At 42.3% G+C, this 21,813-nt stretch overlaps 1 protein-coding gene across 2 annotated transcripts in view; it reads right to left on the bottom strand.

Moving 5' to 3' along the window:
- SMIM14 (small integral membrane protein 14) overlaps positions 1–21,813 on the bottom strand; it is a 69,966-nt gene that overhangs the window by 16,759 nt on the left and 31,394 nt on the right. For both annotated transcript variants that reach the window (XM_073342254.1, XM_073342253.2), the window contains one exon: positions 11,087–11,135. In XM_073342254.1, the coding sequence (XP_073198355.1) occupies positions 11,087–11,135 (49 nt within the window). The remainder of the gene's footprint in view (positions 1–11,086; positions 11,136–21,813) is intronic.

Below are 21,813 nucleotides of genomic sequence, written 5' to 3'. Positions count from 1 at the left end.
GAACGCGGCACACCTTGGGACTCGGCTCAATGTTCCGTGAGGCATTGCTTTCTGTCCCAACACTCCAGGGGCTTCCGGCTTTCTTTCACGGCATTTTTCAATGACCCTTCTTTGCTGTACACCCTGGCATCTTTGTCAGAAGGTATGGATCCCACACTACTCTCCTATGCTCTGTTAACTGTCATGAAGACACCGCGAATGGCAGTGCAGTTAATCACGAAGTTCCTAAGTGAAGAAGACTCCCAGTTGCCTGACATGCTGTGTGATATGGATAGGAGCAACTTCAGATTGCTTTTGGCATTCACAGAACAGCTGCACAGGGTAGACCATTGATTTTGGGCTCAAGAAACAAGCCCTGAATGGTGGGATCGTATCATCATGCAGGTTGTGGGAGGATGAGCAGTGGCTACAGAACTTTGGATGTGAAAAGCCACCTTCCTGGAACTATGTGCAGAGCTCGCCCTAGCACTGCGACACAAGGACACCAGAATGAGAGCTGCCCTATTGGTAGAGAAGTGTGAGACAATTGCTGTGTGGGAGCTGGTGACTCCAGACTGCTACTGGTTGGTTGCAAATCAATTTGGAGTTGGGAAGTTGACCATTGGGGCTGCGTTAATGCAAGTGTGCAGGGTAATTAATCACATCCTGCTACGAAGGACCGTGACTCTGGGAAATGTGCACGAAATAGTGGACAGCTTTGCAGAAATGGGTTTCCCTAACTGTAGAGGGGTGATAGATTGCACATATATTCCAAATTTGGCACCAGACCACCTTCTGATGGAGTACATCAATAGGAAGGGTACTTCTCCAGGGTGTTGCAGCCACTTGTCGATCACCATGGGCATTTCACTGACATCAACGCAGGGTGGTCTGGGAAGGTGCACAATGCATGCATGCATCTTCAGGAACAATGCACAGAAGCATGATTGTTAAATTCATGCACAGCATTGAAATATTTCAATACAATACACCTTTTGCAACATAACAATCACTTTCTCACTGACCCTTGGCAAGCACACATCTCTGTGAACACCCAAAGCGTGATGAGTGTTGGCGGGGGTGCTTCACTTGGGGAAAAGGGCACTCGCTCTGCAAGGGCTGTGGTGTAGCCAACTTGGGAAAAATTTCTAAAATTCTCCCACACTTTTCCACAGGTGGGGTTCATTCTAGCAGCTATCTCACTGCTAAGGGTAAGCAGGGAAATGAGGGTACATATACTACATGCTTGTGGCTTCCGCCTTGCTCCCTATGCTGTTCGCCTGTGTGCCACTTTGGTCCCTGCACAAGTGATTGCCGAATGGTGCAGGAAATTTTCCTACAATGGGGGAAAGGAACAAAGCTGTTTTGCCAAGGAGCCTTCGGCAGAGGATTACCGGTACCTCCGGGAAACTTTCCTGGAGATCTCTCTGGAGGATTCCCATGAGATCTCAGTGTGCATCAACACGATATTCCACTGTACTGATTAGCTACAAAGGGAATGTCCAGCATACAGAAACACAGCCAGCCTTGTACATTTCTATACCTTGAACCTACCTCCTCACTACACAAACCACAGCCACTTACCAGGCATCTCCTCTCCTGCTTCTTACTCACTGGAAAGCAACTGCTGAGACTGACTAGATACCTCCGGAGTGGTGGACAGTTCCTGGCTGCCTGCCCCACCGGGTGACCTCGCTGGGAGCTCCACATCATCATCTAACTCCACCTCTTCATCAATGACTTCATCCTCTGGGTTAGGTCCTCTTTCCACTGCCTCCAGTCCCGCCAAGTATCCATGGGGCTCTTGGAGGTGGATGTGGGGTCGCCACAGAGGATAGCGTCCAGCTCCTTATAGAACCAGCAGGTCTCAGGTGCAGCACAGGGGCTATGGTTTCCCTCACCTTATGGTACGCCTGCCTCAGCTCCTTTATCTTTGCTCTGCACTGCAACATGATCCTAGCCCTTTTCGCACAAGCCTTGAGAAATGTGCCTGTAAGTATCACAATTCCTACAGCTCAAGCACAGCTGGGACTGCACAGCCTCCTCTCCCCATATACTGAGCAGATCTAGCAGCTCCGCAGTAGTCCAAGCAGGAGAGCGTTTGCTGTGATAACCTGCCATGGTCACCTGGGAAGAGGAGATGAGATGTCTCCACCTCGAGAAAACAGGAAATGGAATTTCAAAAATTCCCAGGGCTGCTAAGGGGTAGGGGTGGATGGTTGTTTACCTGGCTGCAGGGCATTGGAGTTCAAACTGCTGACCAGAGCAGTCATGATGGGCTTTGTGGGACACCTACTGGAGGCCAATTAAAGCAATAAAATCAAGCATGGTGTCTACACTGGCACTTTGTCGACAAAAATTTAAAGGAAAAAGCCTTATGTCTCTCATCAGGGTGTTTGTATTTTGTCACCAAAACAGGGCATTTTTGCCGCCAAAAGTCACCTTGCAGTGTGTGTGCATTCACTGTTTTGTTGACAAAAGCAGGATTCAAACCTGGGTCTCACACATGAGTACCCCTAACCACTGGGATAGTGGGTATAAGTGGGGTAGCAATAGCATTGCCACAATGTCAACTCATGTCTAAGTCCTCTTGTATATCCAGCCCCAAATTTTCTTTTGTCCAAAACTATTCAGCAAATGTGTGTCAAATTCATGAAGTTTGTTGACCCAAAACTCCATTTTTGCCCGAACAAACTTTTTTTTTTTTTTTTTAAAGCCCAGCTATAGTTCTTTATTTGTGAGGGAGAAATTCCACAGTCTCAGATTAACCCCCAAGAAAGCTCTTTCTCCTGCACAGTGAAGGCAGAAAGTTCCATTGTGCCAGAGAAGTGGAACTTATGACCACAGTTTGTTGTGGCACTTCAGGCAATCATTTAGAAGTTCTAAGGCCAAGGCATTGAGCACCTTGAAGTAAAGACCAAGACCTTGAACATGACTTGAAGTTCTATACAAAGACTGTGTGGAGAGTGGAGGGCTGGTTTGATGTGGTTGGAGTAGCCATCCTTGCTAAGGAGACATGTAGCAGAGTTCTGATCCAGCTGGAGATACCTAAGCATTGATGGCTTTACTGCTGTAGTCCAGAGGGATGGTGATAAAATATATAATTGAGACAGGTCACCATCTGCCAAGATGGGACAGAAGCTTCTAGACAACTGGAGCTAGTAGAAAGCATTCTTGCAGATGCTGCCATGTGAGAGCTTTGTGTCAGCAAGGAATACATGAGCACTCCTAAACTACAGACAGAAATGACCAGTTTATGGGTGCGCACCTTCAATTAAAGCAGACTCCACCATGGCTGGAAAGTCTCAGAGCTTTCCTTTGCCCATAAACATCACCCTTCTCTTCTTCAGGTTCAGCTTCAACCAGGTGTTCTGCATCCATGAGCTGATCCTATACAAACACTGGGTCATCTTATCAGTCGTAGTACGATCCTATGTGGTGAAAGATAGGTAATGCTATGTGCCATCTGCATACTGCGGGCACTTGAGTCCATGTCATCTTACCTTTCACCTAATAGCTGCAACTGCAACTGCTCTGTCCCTTGATCTGTGAATTGAGGCAAAAAGCTATGATTCATCCACTCTACATAAAATGTGGCTTCTCCCCTTCCACTTCCGTTAAGAGATTTCCTGAGTAACAGATTCTGAAGAATCCTGCACCCTCCCTAACTAAGGCACACAAGTAAAGGAAGCAAGTACTCTCAATTGTGACTGAGCTGGGATCTGGGAGGTTTGGGTATGCAGTGGGAATGGGGCCAAATGGTGTTAAAATAACTGGTGAATAGCCTAAGTTTGGCTAGAACCTGATTCTAACACACTTGGACCCATCGAAACTGTATTACAACCTAGTTCAGCTACAAACTGTGCTTAAGCACATTTGTTAAACTCAGTTCCCTGGTCACTGTACAGGATCCTGAGAGCAAAGGAGAGATGCTAGGAGAGAGGAATAGGGCTTCTAAAGTTTTGTAGCACCTTATATTTTCAAAGTGCTAATGTATGATTACTAACTACCCTGAGTAGCACTCCCTTATTGTATCATGTGCTTCCTTGCCTAAATTATAAATTACCCTAAAGAGATATCTAAAAGGCTTTAAGATGATTTCTTTAGTTTGTAGTTACACAACTCCCCAAGAAATCTTTCAGCTAAAATCCTCCACTATGAAAAACAGGTCCAGCTTGCAATACAAGCTGAACTCTAATGATATCTACCTCTAAGAGATATAGTAAAAATAAACATCAGCCACATTGCTCTATAAGAAACTGCATACCACAAAATTCTGTAGGTAACAGACCTACTGATGCATATAGCCAACCTATTGCTCATATGAGTATGAGCTGAGGATCCCATTTCCAAGAGAAGCAAGGAGCAGGAGCCATGATTAGTGGGTGGTACCACCAGCAGCACAGCTGAGACAGAGCAGTGGTGCTAACAGATAGGGATCACCCCCTGAAGTTCAGTCTATGCAGGCAGAAAAGGCCCTCAAAAGTACCCTAGAATACTGCAAACATTCTTCACGCTGAGTGGCAGATGTCACTAAAAGAAATTAGAAGTTCATTTTATTTGAAAACTAAAGTTAAGGCTAAAGCCTCACCAGCAATGAGCCTCCATTCTGCTTCCCCAGCTCTTGGACTGCTGGCAGTCAAAATGGCCCTCAAAATAACTTAGAGCAGCCTAAGGGCTGCTCCAAAAATTGCTCCAGAGAGTAGTGCCCTACAGTTCTCTGGTGCTTTTGTTCTTATCCCTCCAACCCTCTCTGTAAGGTGAGAGGGGGAAGTAGAGCAACAGAGAGGCAGCTATATGCCACCTCAGCATTCCCTCTGTGGCTCTGTGAGGCTGTCAGCCCCTATCATAATTTTGAGTTTCATCAGGGCTGCACTAACATTACATACACCTTCCCATGGCCTCCCATAGCAGTATGGCTGTTCTAACAGGTGTGGATTGCTGGAGCATAGTGAGGGAGAAAAAAAATCAGGTCTCCATTTCCTCATCCACATGCCCATGCCAGGTTTTATAAGGGGAGTTGGCACTACGGCATCACCTGGGAATCCTCCCTATGCAGGAGGAACCACGAGAGGGTTGATCTGCTGGCTTTCCAGCTACATGTCCCTAGTCTCATGCGTTTTTACCATATCTCATTATAAAACACAAAGCATCATTCAGAAATATTATATGCTAAAAGTGAGCTACTGCTGCTGGAACAGATTTTAGAGAAACCCTAAAAGTCCTAAAAGCAGCACTGGGCAGCCTAATATTTTTTAACAGACAGGACTGCAAACAAATACACTTTTCCTCTACATTTTGAGGTCCATTGCAAGAGCATTTTACCTGGAGAATCTACAGAATCCCTGATGGAATACTCAGCTATTTGCACATTCAATACTTGTAGCATTCTTCCTTCATGACACCCTTTCAAATTAATCCCTCAAGCTGACACTGGTACCTTCCACCAGCAGTGGATAAATACTTGTGAACATGAGAATCAGCAGTGAAATGGCTACTAGTGGTAGATACATAGTAGATTATAAGATCTTTGGAGCATTGCCTATATCTTCCTCTATGAGGTTGTACAGAGCCCCAGTGCAGACTGGGTCCTGTGAGTACTACAGCAGATAAATTCTACATAACATTGCAACAACAAAATCAATAAGAGTTCACAGTTATTAACATACTGAAATGAACAACAGAACTTCACACTTCTGTTAATGCTGCTATTTCAGTTTGGCTGGATGCAAGCTCCAAAAAATCTTAAATTTGGGGTTAAAGGATACATTTCACAGAAAGAATCATAATCCACAGTGTTTAGGGAGTTTACATGGATTTCTGTGGTTGCCTCTCCTTAGTTGGTAGCAACAGAAAAACATGATACACCTATGACATCACCGAGCCACAGCCCTGTTGTTTCCCAAACCAAAACACACATACATCTCAGCAGTCACTTCTATGATCTGTAGCCATAGGATTTGTCTGTAACAACATGAGCAGCTGGCTTTCCAGAAGGAAACATGAACCACCAGAATGAACTGTTGGGAGAATTAAAGCAAGATTTTTGGGATCTGGGCCCAGCAGTGAAGAACTATGAATCAGTAAACGGCAGAAAGTGTAGTACCAAGCTGACTGCTGCTAGCCAACTAGTCACTTGCTGCTGGTGCAGGACTTAGGCAAAAGGAGCGGGATTCTAGATCCATCACAACTGTAGACTCATGACAACCTGATCCAAGGGAAGGAACAGGGAGGCAATGAATGGAAGTCATTCCTCATGCCTGTCTATCTGAGAGTGAGGATAAGGGTGGATGTGACGTTCTCATGGAGCAGGGCCCAGAATAGTCATAACCCACCTCAGAAAACAACAGTTCCAGCAGCTTCTCCAGGCTCAATCTGTTTATTCTATTATTTGATTCTTGAGAGTTTTACAACACTTGTTTACCCAATAAAAAACAGTCAGTCAAAATGTCATCCTAAGCCATTAGCAGAAAGCAACCCCCCACTGGAACTAAACTGTGCACATTATAAAAATAATTGAAAAGAACTTGGCTCTTCTATACAATACACTTCAGTCCAAGGATCTCAAAGTGCTTCACAAACATTAATAAACTAAGCCTCATGCCTGCCGCTCCCCCAGGAATGAGGAAGTATTACCATCCTTATAGATGGGTAAACTCAGGCACACAGAGGTTACTTGTCACAAAGCAAGTCTGTGGCAGCGACAGGAACAGAACTCCCAATGCAGGTGAATACTGCAACTGCTACACCATGCTATCACCATCCCCTGACATATATGCCCCTTTCTCCTTCTAGAAGTGCTTACAACTCAGTGTAAAATTTCATACCTGTGAAACAGGCTAAATGCCATCTGAGGATCACTTTAAATTAGGATCATCCTCTCTGGACCAGTCGAGCCAGATTTACAACCAGAATACAGTGGTGGCATGAGCAAAGCGTCTGCACCACACTGGAAGAAGATGTTGTCCTTTTCAAATCCTTATCTGATTGGACTAACTTTACACTGATTCTTGCAGAGCAGACAGTTACTCTTCAGATATCTGATTTTAGCTGCTTTGGACAAACAGTAAGTACATTTTTGAAGCCATGATTATATGCAATTTGCATGAATATCAGGTGATTGCACAAAGCAAAGCATTTTTAACTCAACCATTCTAAAAGGCCAAACAAATCTTGGTCTTATCCTCCTCTGCTAATTCCAGTTCAAAGGGAAAACCTAATTACCTAAAAGTAAAAGGAGCATTCTGGATCTCCTCCACTGTCTCCCTTTTGCCTTCTTAGAGGCTTCAAATCACAATGACCTTCCCTGAGTAAGGGCATGTCTACACTACAAACTTTTGCTGCTATAAGTTACACTGGCATAAAGCCACCGCAGTTAGCATATTGCTTGTGCACATGCATACTTGGCTCCCTTTGTCGGTGCTGCGCGTACTCACCCAAAGTATTTGTTTCAATGCACAGTGCCATGCACCATGGATAGATATCCCAGTGTGCAACTCGCCACTGTCCAGCATGCTGTCTTTTGGTGGGGCAGAAACAGGTTGCATAGGGTTGAATGGCACTGCAGGGTCAAGTTCCCATCATGCAGCTTTCTCCACCCTATAACATCATCTCTAGCCCATAATTTTCACGCTTATTATTAAAATCCTACGAACTCATGCAGGACTTGTTGCTATCTGCCATCTCGGACAGAAGCATGGGGTCTGCACAGCTCTGCACTCCTGTTATGAGCATTGCAAGCACAGGACACATGATCCTGAGGTATTTGCAGAGCCAGAAGGAGAATCACAGGAATGATGATGATTTCCTGAAGGGCAGATTGCTGTGGGCCATAGCGAGAACCAATTAAAGATTGTTGTTGGCGTTCACGGAGCAGCTGCAAATGATGGAGTGCAGCTTCTGGATCCAATAAATGAGCACTGACTGGTGGGATCCCATCATAATGCAGGCTTGGGATTATGAGCAGTGGCTGCAAAACTTTCAGATGCACAAGACCACATTCCTGGATCTGTGTGCTGAGCCTGCCCCAGCCCTCTAGCATAAGGACACCAACAGGACAATGGCACTGCCAGTGGAGAAGTGAGCGGTGATCACCGTGTGGAAAACTTGCTGTGCCATATTGCTGCCAGTCAGTGGGAAATTATTTTGGAGTTGGAAAATCAATTGTGGGGGCCACTGTCAGGCAAGTGTGCAGGGCCATTAAACATCTGCTACAGAGGAACTGTGACTCTCAGCAACATGCAGGACATAATGGATGGATTTGCAGCAGTGGGATTCCTGAACTGCAGTGAAGTGACAGATGGCATGGATACTTCTGTTTTGGCACCAGACCACCTTGCCACAGAGTACATCAGCAGAAAGGGCTACTTTTCTATGGAAGCACTGGTGGATCACCAGGGACGCTTCACTGATATCAGAGTTGGCTGGTCAGGGAAGGTGCACAACACTCACATCTTTAAGAACATGGACTGTTCAGAAAGCTACAACCAGGCACTTTCTTTCCCAACTGGCAGATTATCATTGGTGATGTTGAAATGCCATTATTGATCCTGGGGGACCCAGCCTAGCCTTTAGTCCCCTAACTCATGAAGTCACACACCGGATACTTTGACAGCAACAAAGAAAGATTAAACTACTGGCTCAGCAGCTTGAAAAAGGCTTTGGTAGACTGAAAGGGCACTAGCATTGTTTACTTCACAAGATTGGGTATCAGTAAGAAAAATATCCCAAAGGTTATAGTTAAGGCTAAGATTTAGTGACAGGTATTTTTGGTAAAAGTTGTGGACAGGTCATGGGAAATAAATAAAAATTCACAGTCCGTAACCTGCCCACGACTTTTACCAAAAATACCCTGACTAAAACTCTACTTCTGGGGTTCGACTGCTCAGGGACAAACAGTAGTTACACCGACATAAGGTGCAGGGTAGACATGGTCTTAGAAGGGCTTGTGTCTCTCTCAGCACCTCCCTCCAACTGAGCCCTGATGGTCTTTTAGCAGGCCCACTAGGTGCTTGTTATTCAATTAACAAGGATAGGCTTGTTCCCCTTAAGTTAGATTGTCACAGGTAGCCTGGGCCCGGATTTGCCTTGAAGAAGCTAGCGGTCCTGTAGCAGGTATGCATGGTATTCATATGGAAACAATTGGCTAAACAGGTATGCATGTGGAAATAATTGGCTAAAAATCCATCCCTCAGAAACAGGCAGCCTAATCAAGCATGTATGTGCACTACTTGGTTGAGCATTATGCTGCCTGGACATATGTGTCATTGAAGGCTTTATGCATTAACAAGCTTTGGGGTAAAATTTTCCAAGCCTCCTCTAGTCACGTAGGAGCCTGAGGCCCATTTTCAAAGATGACTTTAAGTCAGACTTAGATTCTTAAGGCTTAAATTACTTTAGAAAATGGGCCTTAGGCTCCTAAATCAGATGCTTTTCAAAGGCTAAATTAGGCTCCTCGGTTAGGTGCTCTTGAAAATTTTACTCTATTGTTTTAACTACACTTCCCTTGCCCACTGCTGCTCGCTCCCCATCCAAATGCATTCACAGACAATAATGTTTGTATTACCTGAGTACAAACTGTAACTAGTGCTCAATCCTACCAGGCGGTGAGCACTCTGCCACTCAAAACCCTCAATGGAATCTCTACACAGATACACTTCCATGTTTGAATTGATCCCATTTGGCTAACATGATGATGTCCAGTCAGTGTGCACTTATTATTTACAGGAAATTTACAGCATATTTTAAGCGAACATACACCTCAACACTGCTGTATTAATGAAATGGCCACTGAGTCAGGGAGAAATGCCATCACACTGTTCTTTAGTGCAGCTTTTCTCAAATGCGGGCAACAGGGGCTTTTCTTGTGGCCACAGCTTCCTGGGGTGTGATGGTGGGACGGGGGGAGGGAGGGGAAAGCAGCAGCCCTCCCTGGTGCTCCTGGATGCACAGCCTTGGTGTTGGTTGCTGGGGCTTCCAACAAGGGTTGGGCAGCTGGTGGGTGTGGTGGGGCTCAGAATTTGAGCTTCAGCCTGGAGGTGGCGGGGAGGAAGGCTCTGGTAGTGAGGCTTTGCGCTCTAGCCCCAGGTTCCGGCAGTGGGGCTTCAGGCTCTGGCCTCCGCTGCTTTCCCGGCCAACCCCCAAATCCCCAGTTGCCCCTGCTGCCTACCCTGATCTCCCATCCAGGGCTTAATTTGTCCCCAGACTTCCCAGGGCTGAGTAAATCTGCTGTGAAAAGTGATACTTGTATGTTGTTAATATCACTTTTCACAGCAGACTTACTAGCTAGCAATAAATAAATTACAATGATTTGGATGTGTGTATGTGCATATTTATTTGTTTTTCCTAAAGCTAATTAAGTATTTTAGGAAGAAGTGTGAAAGCGGCCACCAGCAAGAGTTGGTGGCCACACCCTGAGGCTACCAAATAATTTGTCCTGAGAACCCCTGCCTTGTATACCATGCATAATGGATCAGATTCCCTCACAGGCAGATGCTGGCAGAGGCCCTTCTGTGAAGGAAACTCTTCTCGGAGTGGAGGGGGATCAGAGTGGTTCAAAGAGACTGCACAATCCTACAAGTGAATGGCACTAGCCATGGAGGGGGCATGACCCAGGCATTCAGGGGATGTATTGATTCAGCACAGCCCCACTGCAGTCTTCACTGGCAGGGCTCCCATAGTGCTACATGTGGACATTAAAACCACCCTCCCCTGGCACAACCTCTGTGCATTGGAAAAACCATGATTCTCCTGCCCAGGGTGAATCCCACTTAGTACCATGGTACTTGCTGGTGCAAGGAAGGTCAAGTTTGAACCCTGAAAGTTACTAGGCTAAATTCCATTAGACTTGGGGACAAATCGAGAAAGGTGCTGCACTCCAGCAACTCATGTTGACGCCAGTGGGTTTCAGGGTTGCTCAGCCCAGGATGTGGCCCATAACATACATTAATTTAAATCTGACAACGATTAATTCAAACCACAACTCTGTGAGGGAAAAAAAAAAAGAGATCCAGGCCATACATCTCATTTTAGTTAATTACTGCTGCTTATTTTGACTTTCACAGGAGTCCTAATGTCATACACTTCCACTTAGAATAGGGTTACTTACCTTCTTGAAGGCATTCCGTGTCTGTGCAGTATGACTGGGATTGCCTCAGCTGAAATGAATAAAAAGAAAGACCTCATGGTTAGGAAAGGGACTTGATCAGCTGTTCAAAAGTAGCAAGAGAGATCTGAATTACTGCATAGTTTAAACTTATTCAACAGAATGGATCTATACAGAGTTTAAAAAATATTAGGGAATAGTGTGTTGAATTTTTGAACTGAAACCATTTATTTAATATTACATCAGCAGAGATCTTTGATAAGAGAGATTGTAACTGCTACATTGCTGCCTCACACCAGGGTTTTGGTATGTAAAGAATCCTAGTTATTTAGGAGGTTTCTAAATAACTATTTATATAATGTACTTTAAGATGACTGACTTCTTATATAATGTACTTTAAGATGACTGGAAGTACTGTTGCTCCCATTATCTACATTCCTGGTATGTTACACAAGGGTTAAGTCTGAATACATTTTTTAAGTTCAAGTTTATAAACCTGTATATACTTTGAGGTTCATAATGGATGGGTGCTGTTAAAAGAAAGATTAAAAAGCTACATTAAAATACTACGTGATCATCTATTAATATGTGATCATACTAAAATAAAGCACTTGCACATTAATTCTGGCATTTCCCATCTTTTGCGTTCTTGATTTTTCAACCTAATAACTTTCTTTAAATAAAGATTTTTTTGTATACAGTTTGCTAGTTTGTGAGGTTGAGAGAAAAAAACTGCAGAAACATTTTCTATTATGTACAATTATACCACCAGCCCCACTGGCAAAGGTTGAACCCTGGCCTTTCAATTTTGCAGAAAGATACAGCAGGTTTGTTTTGAGAAGCAGCCTGGTAAAGAGAATGGATTTTGTGTCCAGCCTATTAGGGAGTTGGGTTCTTTTCCTGCTTGTGCAACCTCTCAGTGGAAAATGAAATATTGATTAATTATAAAAGGTGTGATGGGAAATATAAACATTAATGATAAATGAGTCTTGAACTCATGTTCTCCTGGTTCCCCATTATTATTGGCGTTTGTTTCTGTTCCGGGGTTCATGTCACATTTGCAGGTTATGACCGCAGAGGCAGGGATTGATCACTGGGAATTTATTCTGCTGCCAGGTGATCTCTCTTCCCAGGCGTTGTGAGGGATGGGGCAGTGAGGACTGGTCTTAGAATGTTCAGGGATTCTGACATGCTACCAAAATTACATTTCGCAAAACACAAGCTGGAGATAGGAAATGGTGATTTTCAAAAAGCAATTTTTATTCGGGCAAAGCTGCATAAAAATTCCTGGGATGAACAAAAGGCACATCTCTGACCTCAAAACAGTCGCCATGTTGAATTTCAAAGACTTGCTTTAATAGCAGTATCAGAGCATCTCTCTCTTTTCGTCACAATGGGATGCTCACTATGACTTTGGTGTATTAATCAATACAGGCACATACACACACTAAATAGTACAAGTGTAATTGTTGATGATTAAACAAATCTAAGTAGCTTGTGCAGAAGTCTCACACTTTCCCCCAAGTTTTACCTTACAGTGGTGTAACAGGTATGATCACTCATTTTGTTATAAGCACATAGCATATTATACAAAGCACAACACTTCAAAAAGACCAAGACAGCAAAAGCTGAGCAACTGAGAAAGGAAGACATTTTTAGTCAGAACATTTAAAACTCAGTTTATACCTATTTAACTTCAATGACTAATGAACATTTTGGAGAAAGGAACCCTTTACTAAAGATTCATCGCAACACTTCCTTCAATGAAGGTGTTACGAGCTCATAATAAACATGCTCTGAGACTGTCAAGAAGGCCTCCAGCAAAACCAGGGAAAAACAAAATTAACTTTCCTAATGTTTCTATGGTTAATAAGCAAGCAGAAAAAAATCTAATAAAAGACACCCCCACTCCCAGAAACAACACTGAAAACCAAACCTACTTCCAGGCCTTCTTTACATATCACAAAGAAGGTCACAAGCCCAATTTTTATTACAAACCTTTGTAGATCATCCCTATGAGGGGATGAACTTCTCTTACCAAATGATGCTGACTTAGAATATTTTGTGACTGAAATATTCTGGACTGTAAAGATTGGACATTGGTGTAACTACAGTTTAAAGAGGTGAATGATGTGGATAAATTCCACTCATAAAAGGGCTTGATTTAAGGAGGGGCTAAACATTTATAATCCCTACTGGAGGCCACAGGGTTTGCAGGTGGTCAGCACTCGTGAGTCAAGCCCAGAATATTAAATGGACAAAAGATATACAATTCAACCTTTGAGACATAATACAGACTCACTAGCATGTATCATACATTCTTTAATACACACAAACCCCTTCCCATATAAACAACAAAAAACAATTTCTTCATATATTTGTAATAAAGATCTTTTTTTGATGTTTATGCAAAAAAAAAAAAAAGGTAACATTTTCAAAAGTGCCTTGGTCACTTTGGCTCTTAAATCCCATTTAAATTCAATAGGATTTAGGCTCCAAGGGGGACTTAGGCGCATCTGAAAATTTTACCCAATAGTTATAAACATGGACCTGCTGTACCAATTACTTGCCACATGAAGACAATGGTGTAAGCAAAATACATAACTTTGATACAGAGTGCAGAAGAAATCTGTGGAAAATTACAGTAAAATATGTGAGGGCTTTTACTCTGGTTTATGTAATCTGCAGACATTTTATGGAGACTCCCCCTAACCATGCACACCCCTTCCTACATATGAGTCCCACTCTACAGCTCTTGTGAACTTAAAGCTCCCACTGAAGTCAACTCTTAATCTAGCTCCTGCTCACATGGAAACAGTATCAGAAGGAAGCCCAAAGCAAAATCAAATAAGAGAGGCAACTTTTACAAATATCAAACAACACCTGTCTATTCTAACTCTTTCCCCTTTAACATTCCGCAGTGTGACTACCACTCATGCAGCTCCTCTGTCTAGTATATACAGCTGCTAAAGGCTACCGGTGTTTTAAACACAGTGTCATCTACTCCTGCTCGAAGCACTAATCCATGCCTTGTTATACACTACCCAGTTCAGAATAGCTTTACACTGTTGTTAAAATGCCTTTTAGCACTCTCTCCCCCCCGCCCCATATTTCTTTCCATTGTACTGCTAATGCAGCGCCAGCAGCAGTAGCAATGGTGGGAGCTCTAGTGCAGGCTGACCATTGGTATTTCAACCACCATGTGAAGCTTACTCATTAAGATTTGAAAGACACTTTAAGGCCCTTGGATGTAAGGTGATACAGAAATGCCAAGTGGCAGAAATATTCAAAGTAACTGATCTATCTTAAGGTAAGTGCCACTAGAAGAGCGATTTTCAACGTTTTTTCATGTGTGGACCCCTAACAATTTTTTAATGGAGGTATGGACCCCCTTGGAAATCTTAGACATAGTCTGCAGACCCCCGGGGCTCCATGGACCACAGGTTGAAAACCACTGCACTGGAAGAATTGTTTGACATAACTGAAAAATATTTTCTTGTTGAATACATGGACAAGGTCTGTTTTATCCATAAACAAATATACTAATGAACCCTTAAAGAGAAAAGATAACAGAATACTCTGGCTGTGAGTTTCAGAGTATTTGCTCACACAATACTCATTTAGGGCAGGTCTACACGACAGCTAAAATCAACACTCTGAGATCGATCCACCGGCAGTCCATTTAGCAGGTCTAGTGTAGACCCACCAAATCGACAGCAGATCACTCTCCAGTTGACCCCTGTACTCTACCCCCGACAAGAAAAGTAAGGTAAGATTTTCTCCTGTCAACTCCCCGTGGTGTAGACCCCGCGGTAACTCGACCTAAGGTACATAGACTCCAGCTACGTTATTCACGTAGCTGGAGTTGCATAGCGTAGGTCGACTTACCGTGGTAGTGGAGACATAGCCTTAGTTTTAGGGGGTTTTAGATGCCAAGTCCTTTAGGCAGCTTTGAAAATTTCAGACTATGTTCTGAAACACCTGTTTGCAAGATGTAAGAGCTAAAAAGTGCACATTTCCTATGAGCTGTGTGAAATGAATTTCTATGGGAAACAATACATAGTAATGCAAATTTAGTCACATGAATCCCTGTCTGCAGGAAGTTCACTTTTTAATAGTGTCTCCTATATCCATATTGAGCAACATAAAAAAATCAAGTATTTTAGTCTTGCATTTGAGTTTTTCTTTTTAAAGACGCATGAGTTGCTTAAGGTCCTATCTAAAAAAAGATTACCCACATCATGAAACAGTTCTTAAGAAGCTACAGATCATGCACACTCCTGTAATTGTTATTGGAACATTATTTATGCCCTCTTTCCCTTACTGCCCACAAGTTTGTGAAAAACTCCAGCCACCTGTTCAATGTGAGTTCAAATGTGATTACATAACTGATGGAGCTATGTAATTTATTTGTTTAAAACAATGACGTGACTTGCAAACAAATTGTTCTCTTGTGATAGAACGTAGTGGATTATTTGAAATTAATTGGTGTAAAGAAAAACAGGTTTTGCTCAGTTCAAACTGGAGCATTGGCTCTAATTCCATGTAACCCTGTACTAGTCTGATCCCATTGTGGTCATTAAATTAGTCTAAATGAAAGAAAAAGAGACTTCACTATATCTTACAGGAGGCATATGTAAGTTAAATAGTGGGGATAGCTAAAAAACTTCTTCCTAGAACTAGAATACCTCTTCTCTTACCAACTCTGCCTATTTCCTGCTAAATGCTTCCATAGGGGACACAGTAACTATTAGAAATTCTGAATATTGTGTATTTCAAGTATCATAAGTGAAAGAGGAGCAATTCTCAGAGTCTGAACAGTTTCTGTAGTTAAATGTTTTGGTCTAAAGGGGTGGGGAGTTGTGGGTGAAGGTTTATGGGATAACAATATTTAAAAGTGGAACTAATTTTTTTATTTTAAAATACAGATTTCACCAATGAATTCCATTCTTCAGTTAGAAAAGAAAGATAAAGTAGCTCAGTTTTAGTGGCTGCAGTTCAACTGAAAGACAATCTCAATGATATGGTGCTGGGAGAGGTGTGGTTTTGATTTGAGGACAGTCAGACGTTAATTCTAAAATTGGATAACATTTTATGCTCAAAGGTATGAAAATATTAATGAATATTAGCGTTGTTTTTATTTGTTTTCCAGTGGAGAGACTTCCATGTTCTCAAAAACATAAATTCAGTTCAGGATTAGCATCTTAATCATAGGGCCTGATCCACAGCCCACTGAAGTCCATGGGAGTCTTTCTATTGATTTCAGTGGGCTTTGGATCAAGCCCTAAAGAGGACACTATCAGATACTTAGGGTTTAAGCAATTAGGCTTTGTTTAAAAAGGAAGGAGCTGGGAGAGGGAGAACTTACAAAACCAAATATTAATAGAAGTGCTTTTATTATTTTCTTTCATGTCACTGTTTTGTGTTTGGATTTAGAGGTTCCCTGCGTAATGTCTGCCACCCCAATGTTGCAGCATTGTACTAGTACATAAGACCCAGAAGTGAAAGTGACTAGAGTATGTTTTATTGTCCAAATTGAGTTAAAGGCGAAATGGAAACAACAGAAAGGGTGAAGAAGAAGTTAGAGTGTCAAAATTTTCAGTTTCAATAATCTAAAGCCTTACTGGTGATACAGCTAAAAAATATTTTTAAACCCAATAATGTCCTTTTTATCTCCTTCCAAGTACATTTTTTAAAATGTCCCCTTCCAGGGCAAAATGAGCTAAAACACCATCCAAACATACAAAAAGAGTTCCTGTGTCAGTTTTGGAGTTTGCTTTATTTAAAGCAGATTTTGGAGTGTGAAGATACCAAAGATGTAAAAATGACTCCTTACCCAGTTGTGGAATTACAAAATTACATTATGCCCACCTATTGAAATATTTAAAATGGGAACCCAAACCCAAGGGTATGGCGGGAAGAAGGGGCAGGTATTTCTAGATCAGGTGGGAAGATCCCACCCCTCCCCTCTGACCCAAATGAATATTTTTGGCTTTGTAAAAACCAATACCCAGTTCAGAAGACAAGAACCCCTCCGATTAATGTTTCAAACAACTCCTTACATTTTTCCAGATGCACCTCTCTTAGTCCCAGTTCACACTGCTAATGCAGCGGTGTTAAAATCCAGCTGCCCCATGACACAGTTAAAGCATGGTTTCAACTTGTAGTGTAGACAGGTCCTTACCATGTTTTAACTGTGTTCAAGAAGCATGCTGAAAACCTGGATGTGTCCCACTCCTCCTATTACAAGAAGTATTAAGTTTTGCTAGGAGTTTGTACAGTTCTTAGCACAATGAAGCCTCAAAACTTGGGGCCTTTGAGTGCTACCACAATACAATAATAAAATGGTCTCAGTGGCTGCTTCCCTTAATGTTTTTGTGAACTCACTGTACTAAAAAACTGGATCCTCTCTTTATTTACTCCAGTGTAATGTGGCTCAATCCTGCTTGGATCAGCTTCCAAGCTATGCTTCCAAGCTACGCTCAGACATCAGCAGCCTCATGAACATTAGGCCCCGTTCTGCAGTCCCTACTCCAGCAAAAAACCCTTTAAATACAGTAGTTTTGCCTCAGTAAGGACAGGGAATCATGCCAAATATGAACTATAAGGGACAAAGATTATTTTAAAATGTATGGAACTTTAAAAGTATTATTAAAGCAATTTAAAAATGACTAAGTGCACAATATTTGGCAAATACTCTATAACTATATTCTTACTCATTCTCATGGCACTCAAGAATTTGCTAGGAATTGCCCAAAACAGATAAATAGATATAATCGGTGCGCCAAACATCTTACAAACTAGTATCATCAGTGATGCAATGGGGGGGGTAACAAGACAGGAAGAGAAAGGACAGGAATTACACCTGCAAGATAATCCATTGAGGCCTAATGTACAGCATCATGGCATGAAGAAGGATCCTTTTATTTTGGTGGTGGTGGTGGGGAGATTAAGATAAATGTTTTAGTTGGTTAATTTTGAGGACTTCATGGAAGAAGTGGGTATTCAGGAAACATGTGAACAAGAAGATCCCTTGTGGACCAGCTCAGGAATTTCCATACAAATGGTTCTGATAAAAAAAGTCCAGAAAAGGATGTCAGTGAGATACCAAGATGAGAGAGCAGAAAAGGAAGAGGATGAAAAGGGAAAAACAGAGACAAGGGTAACTAACTGGGAGACAAGGACAAGTAGTTTGAACTTGATATGGTGATACTTTATTCATCCCACTAATCAAGTCCTGTTAAGACAGAACCATAGCTAGTATTGGGTGAACATTTTCTGCAAGAAAAGCAAAATCTCTGCCTTGTGGTGAAAATTTTCTGTGTCCCAACCATAAACTCCATGTTTTTTCCAATTATGCTAGAATATGAGAACAGCATGGCATGCTCCTGATCGCAATCTGATGCTTCTGGATAAGGAAGTCACTCCTTTAGTTTAGTTGGGCAGCCACATCTGTTCTGTCAAAAGGATATTAATGATTTAGTAAACAACATGATAAATAAATTGCTGCCAGTATGATAGGCCAGCACAGAGGACAAGCCAGGTTGCGAACTGAATCCTAGTACTATCCATCAAGTTCATATTTAAAGATGCAGAAACTGACACCTACAAGCTGGGCAAGAGAAATGAGAAAGAGAGGGAGGGTGTATTGATGGAATTAAATTGTCCCTTAAATAAAATTAGCTTCCCTCAGAGAAATAGGCAAAGAGAAACAAACACCCCACACTCCCAAATACACTTTAAGTGAGTGGCAAGATGATGATAGAATAATAGTTGGAGGTATGAGGATAGAGGGAAAAAAATGGAGTCCAATCCTCTCCCATTGACAATGAGAGAGGGGGAGTGTTTAGTGCCTTTCGGGACAGAATACTTGGATTTTAAACCATACCTCAGAATCTAGAACCATCATCAGACCATCCAGGCAGGAGGAGGAGGAATGGTGGTGATCAGAGGGGGAAACTGTGACACTACGCCCCATATTATTAATAGAAATATTGTTATAATATGATAATGGCATAACTAAGATGTATTTTATGCAAGATGGGTCATGTGAAATATCATTGGAAAGGTTATGATTTACTGAATATGATTATCAGATTTGTATGCATGTATCATTTTTGTATCTGAAGTCAGGAATATTGTCTATGCACCTATTACAAATGTGTTTACACCTGGGAATACCAACTAGACAGAAGGCAATTGGTTTGACTGCTGGCTGGAAAGGGCCATTGGGAAAAACGATAGATTTTTGAAGATGCTAATCTCCTACCTTCCTGGAAAGCCTTCCTGTGGATGCTGCAAAGAGACTTTGAGTTATGGCTGCAGGGTCATGTGATCAAGTCACCTGATACTAGACTCCATGATAAAATTAGTACTTTTCCACTAGCCGGACGTGGGAATCACACTGGAAGACAAAGGATTCCTGCCATATGTAAAATCTATTTAAGGCAGGGGAGTGACATAATTGAGGTTCATTTGAGAATCCCCACCCAGGATGACTGCTGGAAACATCTAAGAAACAAAGATTGAGGGGAGGAGAAGAGCTGAGCCCAGGCTGGAAGGGTGTCTAGCCTGTGGATGAAATATCTGAAGTTCTAAGCTGCAGGTCAGTGCAGCTGGTTTTCAAGAATCTCTGCAATCTGCCTAAAACATCATTTAGGGTGAGAATTTGCTACTTGTACCAGTTTCCTTAGTACCTTAAGCTTAGTTTGAGGGTTTGTTTTATTTGCTCAGTAATCTGCTTTGATCTGTTTGCTATCACTTAAAATCTATCTTTTGTAGTTAATAAAATTGTTTTTGTTTTGTCTAAAACCAGTGTTTGGAAACAATACTTAGGGCAAAAAGCTGTTGCATTTCTCTCTCCACATTGAGGGAGAGGGTGAATTTTATGAACTTATGCTGTACAGTTCTCTGTGCAGCGCAAGATGGTATAATTTGGGGTTTACTCTGTAGAGGGGGTGTGCACTTGAGTACTGGGCAGTTCCTTAGCAGAGCCTTCCCATGCAGAACTGATCTCAGCATCTGTGTGTGTAACTACAGCTGGGTGTGTCCCTATCTGTGCTGAGAAAGTGCAGTCTGAAGCCTGGGGGAAGGACTTGACAGGCTGCATAGCAGTAGAGTGTAAAGGGAACCCAGGCTGGTGGGTCAGGTGGGCTCAGTGGTACCCCAGTTCCAAGTGGCACCCTGTGGGGAACCCATCACAGAAACATTATGCTCATTTTATAATTGAAGGGTAAGAAATAATATGGACGGGAATGCAGAAGAGAAACAGTTCAGCAGAGAGGAGATGGTTGTTGTGTAACAGGTGCTCCACTCCAGGCAGGAATTGCTCCTCCCTTTTTCTCTCCTCTCAGTCATATTGGTCGCCCCTTTTCTCCTCCCCCGACCCCAATTTCATACTCTATATTGTTTCTTTGTTGTGTTGCTTTGCTGGGAGACTAGGATGTGACCAATACCCCGCTGTTAGTGAACACAGAAAGGAGTGATGCAGCAGAGCAAGGTATCAATACAAAAGTCAGGGGAAGAGACCTTCCCATCTCCTACCATTCAAGCTGAACATAGCAGGGAGTTTCATAATGCCTCTGGCAGCATGGAATAATAGACAACAAATCAGAGTCCAGAAATGATCATTCTAATCAGACTGCTTCAGATAACATTAAACAACAAAAGCAGATCTTGAGAGGGAACTACCAGACTTATATCTAACATACAAACAAACAACATGCATATTTTTTTGACCAAATAATGGAAGGGCTCTATTCTGCAAAGTGACCCACATGGGCTGACACCTACAGCTGCATTTCCAGGCAGATGGTTTTGAAGGATCAAAACCTTAATGACTCATAGTTTAACTGACTTTGTAGTCACTTGGTGGCGCTAGAGATACAGTATGATTTCTTTTTATCATTAAAAGGAAAAGAGGCAGCCATAAAGGTTCAGATTATCAAAAACAGTCCAGCTACCACATAGTTTACAAATTATAATTACTCCTAGGAAACAGAGTTACTGAAATTTTCAATGTACAATCAATAGTCTTTCTACTACTTTTAATAAAAAGATCAAACAATGTAAGCAAATTTCAACTCCAGGTAGTCATGAGTGATCACAGAGAAATTATTATTATTACTAGTTAATCAGCATTGTGCAAGGCTCAGAACTGGGAGATGGAAAGAATGACAGCTGTGACAAACTTTGACAAAAGAATGACAAACTTTCAGATTAACTCTCTTATGGGAAAAGTGGTCTCCCTGAGACAGACACGGCTATACTTAACTTTTACCTGCTTAGAAATCTGCCTCCACTTGGACTGTTTGATCTAGAAATGGATTTGTTCACATGTATTCTGCTTGTTTTAGGTATCACTTACCTACCACTGTTTTCATTATACATTTTATGGGTTCACTCCTGCAAGGTGACAGAACCCTTAATCCAAATGAACTCAAGAGGGCTGGAAGTCAATGCAATCATAGAGCACTCAGGAGGCACCCAGCACCTTGCGGGTTCAGGCCCTCTGTTTTTCCCTTGTGACTCACACTACCTTAGGAGGGTCACCAGAGCTCCAACCTCATAAGTCAAAGATGGCTAATGACCTCCTCTGTGAATTTTAGGCCTCGTCTACAACTAAAAATTAGTTTGATCTGGCTACATTGCTGAGGGCTGTGAATAATTTCACTCCTTGCCTGACTCAGTTAGGTCAGCCTAACTCCCACCAGAGACACAGCTAGGTCGAT

This window comes from Lepidochelys kempii, chromosome 4 (assembly GCF_965140285.1).
Source record: "Lepidochelys kempii isolate rLepKem1 chromosome 4, rLepKem1.hap1, whole genome shotgun sequence".
Lineage (NCBI taxonomy): Eukaryota > Metazoa > Chordata > Testudines > Cheloniidae > Lepidochelys > Lepidochelys kempii.
The sequence above is the reverse complement of the archived record's forward strand: the minus strand, read 5'-3'. Positions and strand labels throughout refer to the sequence as shown.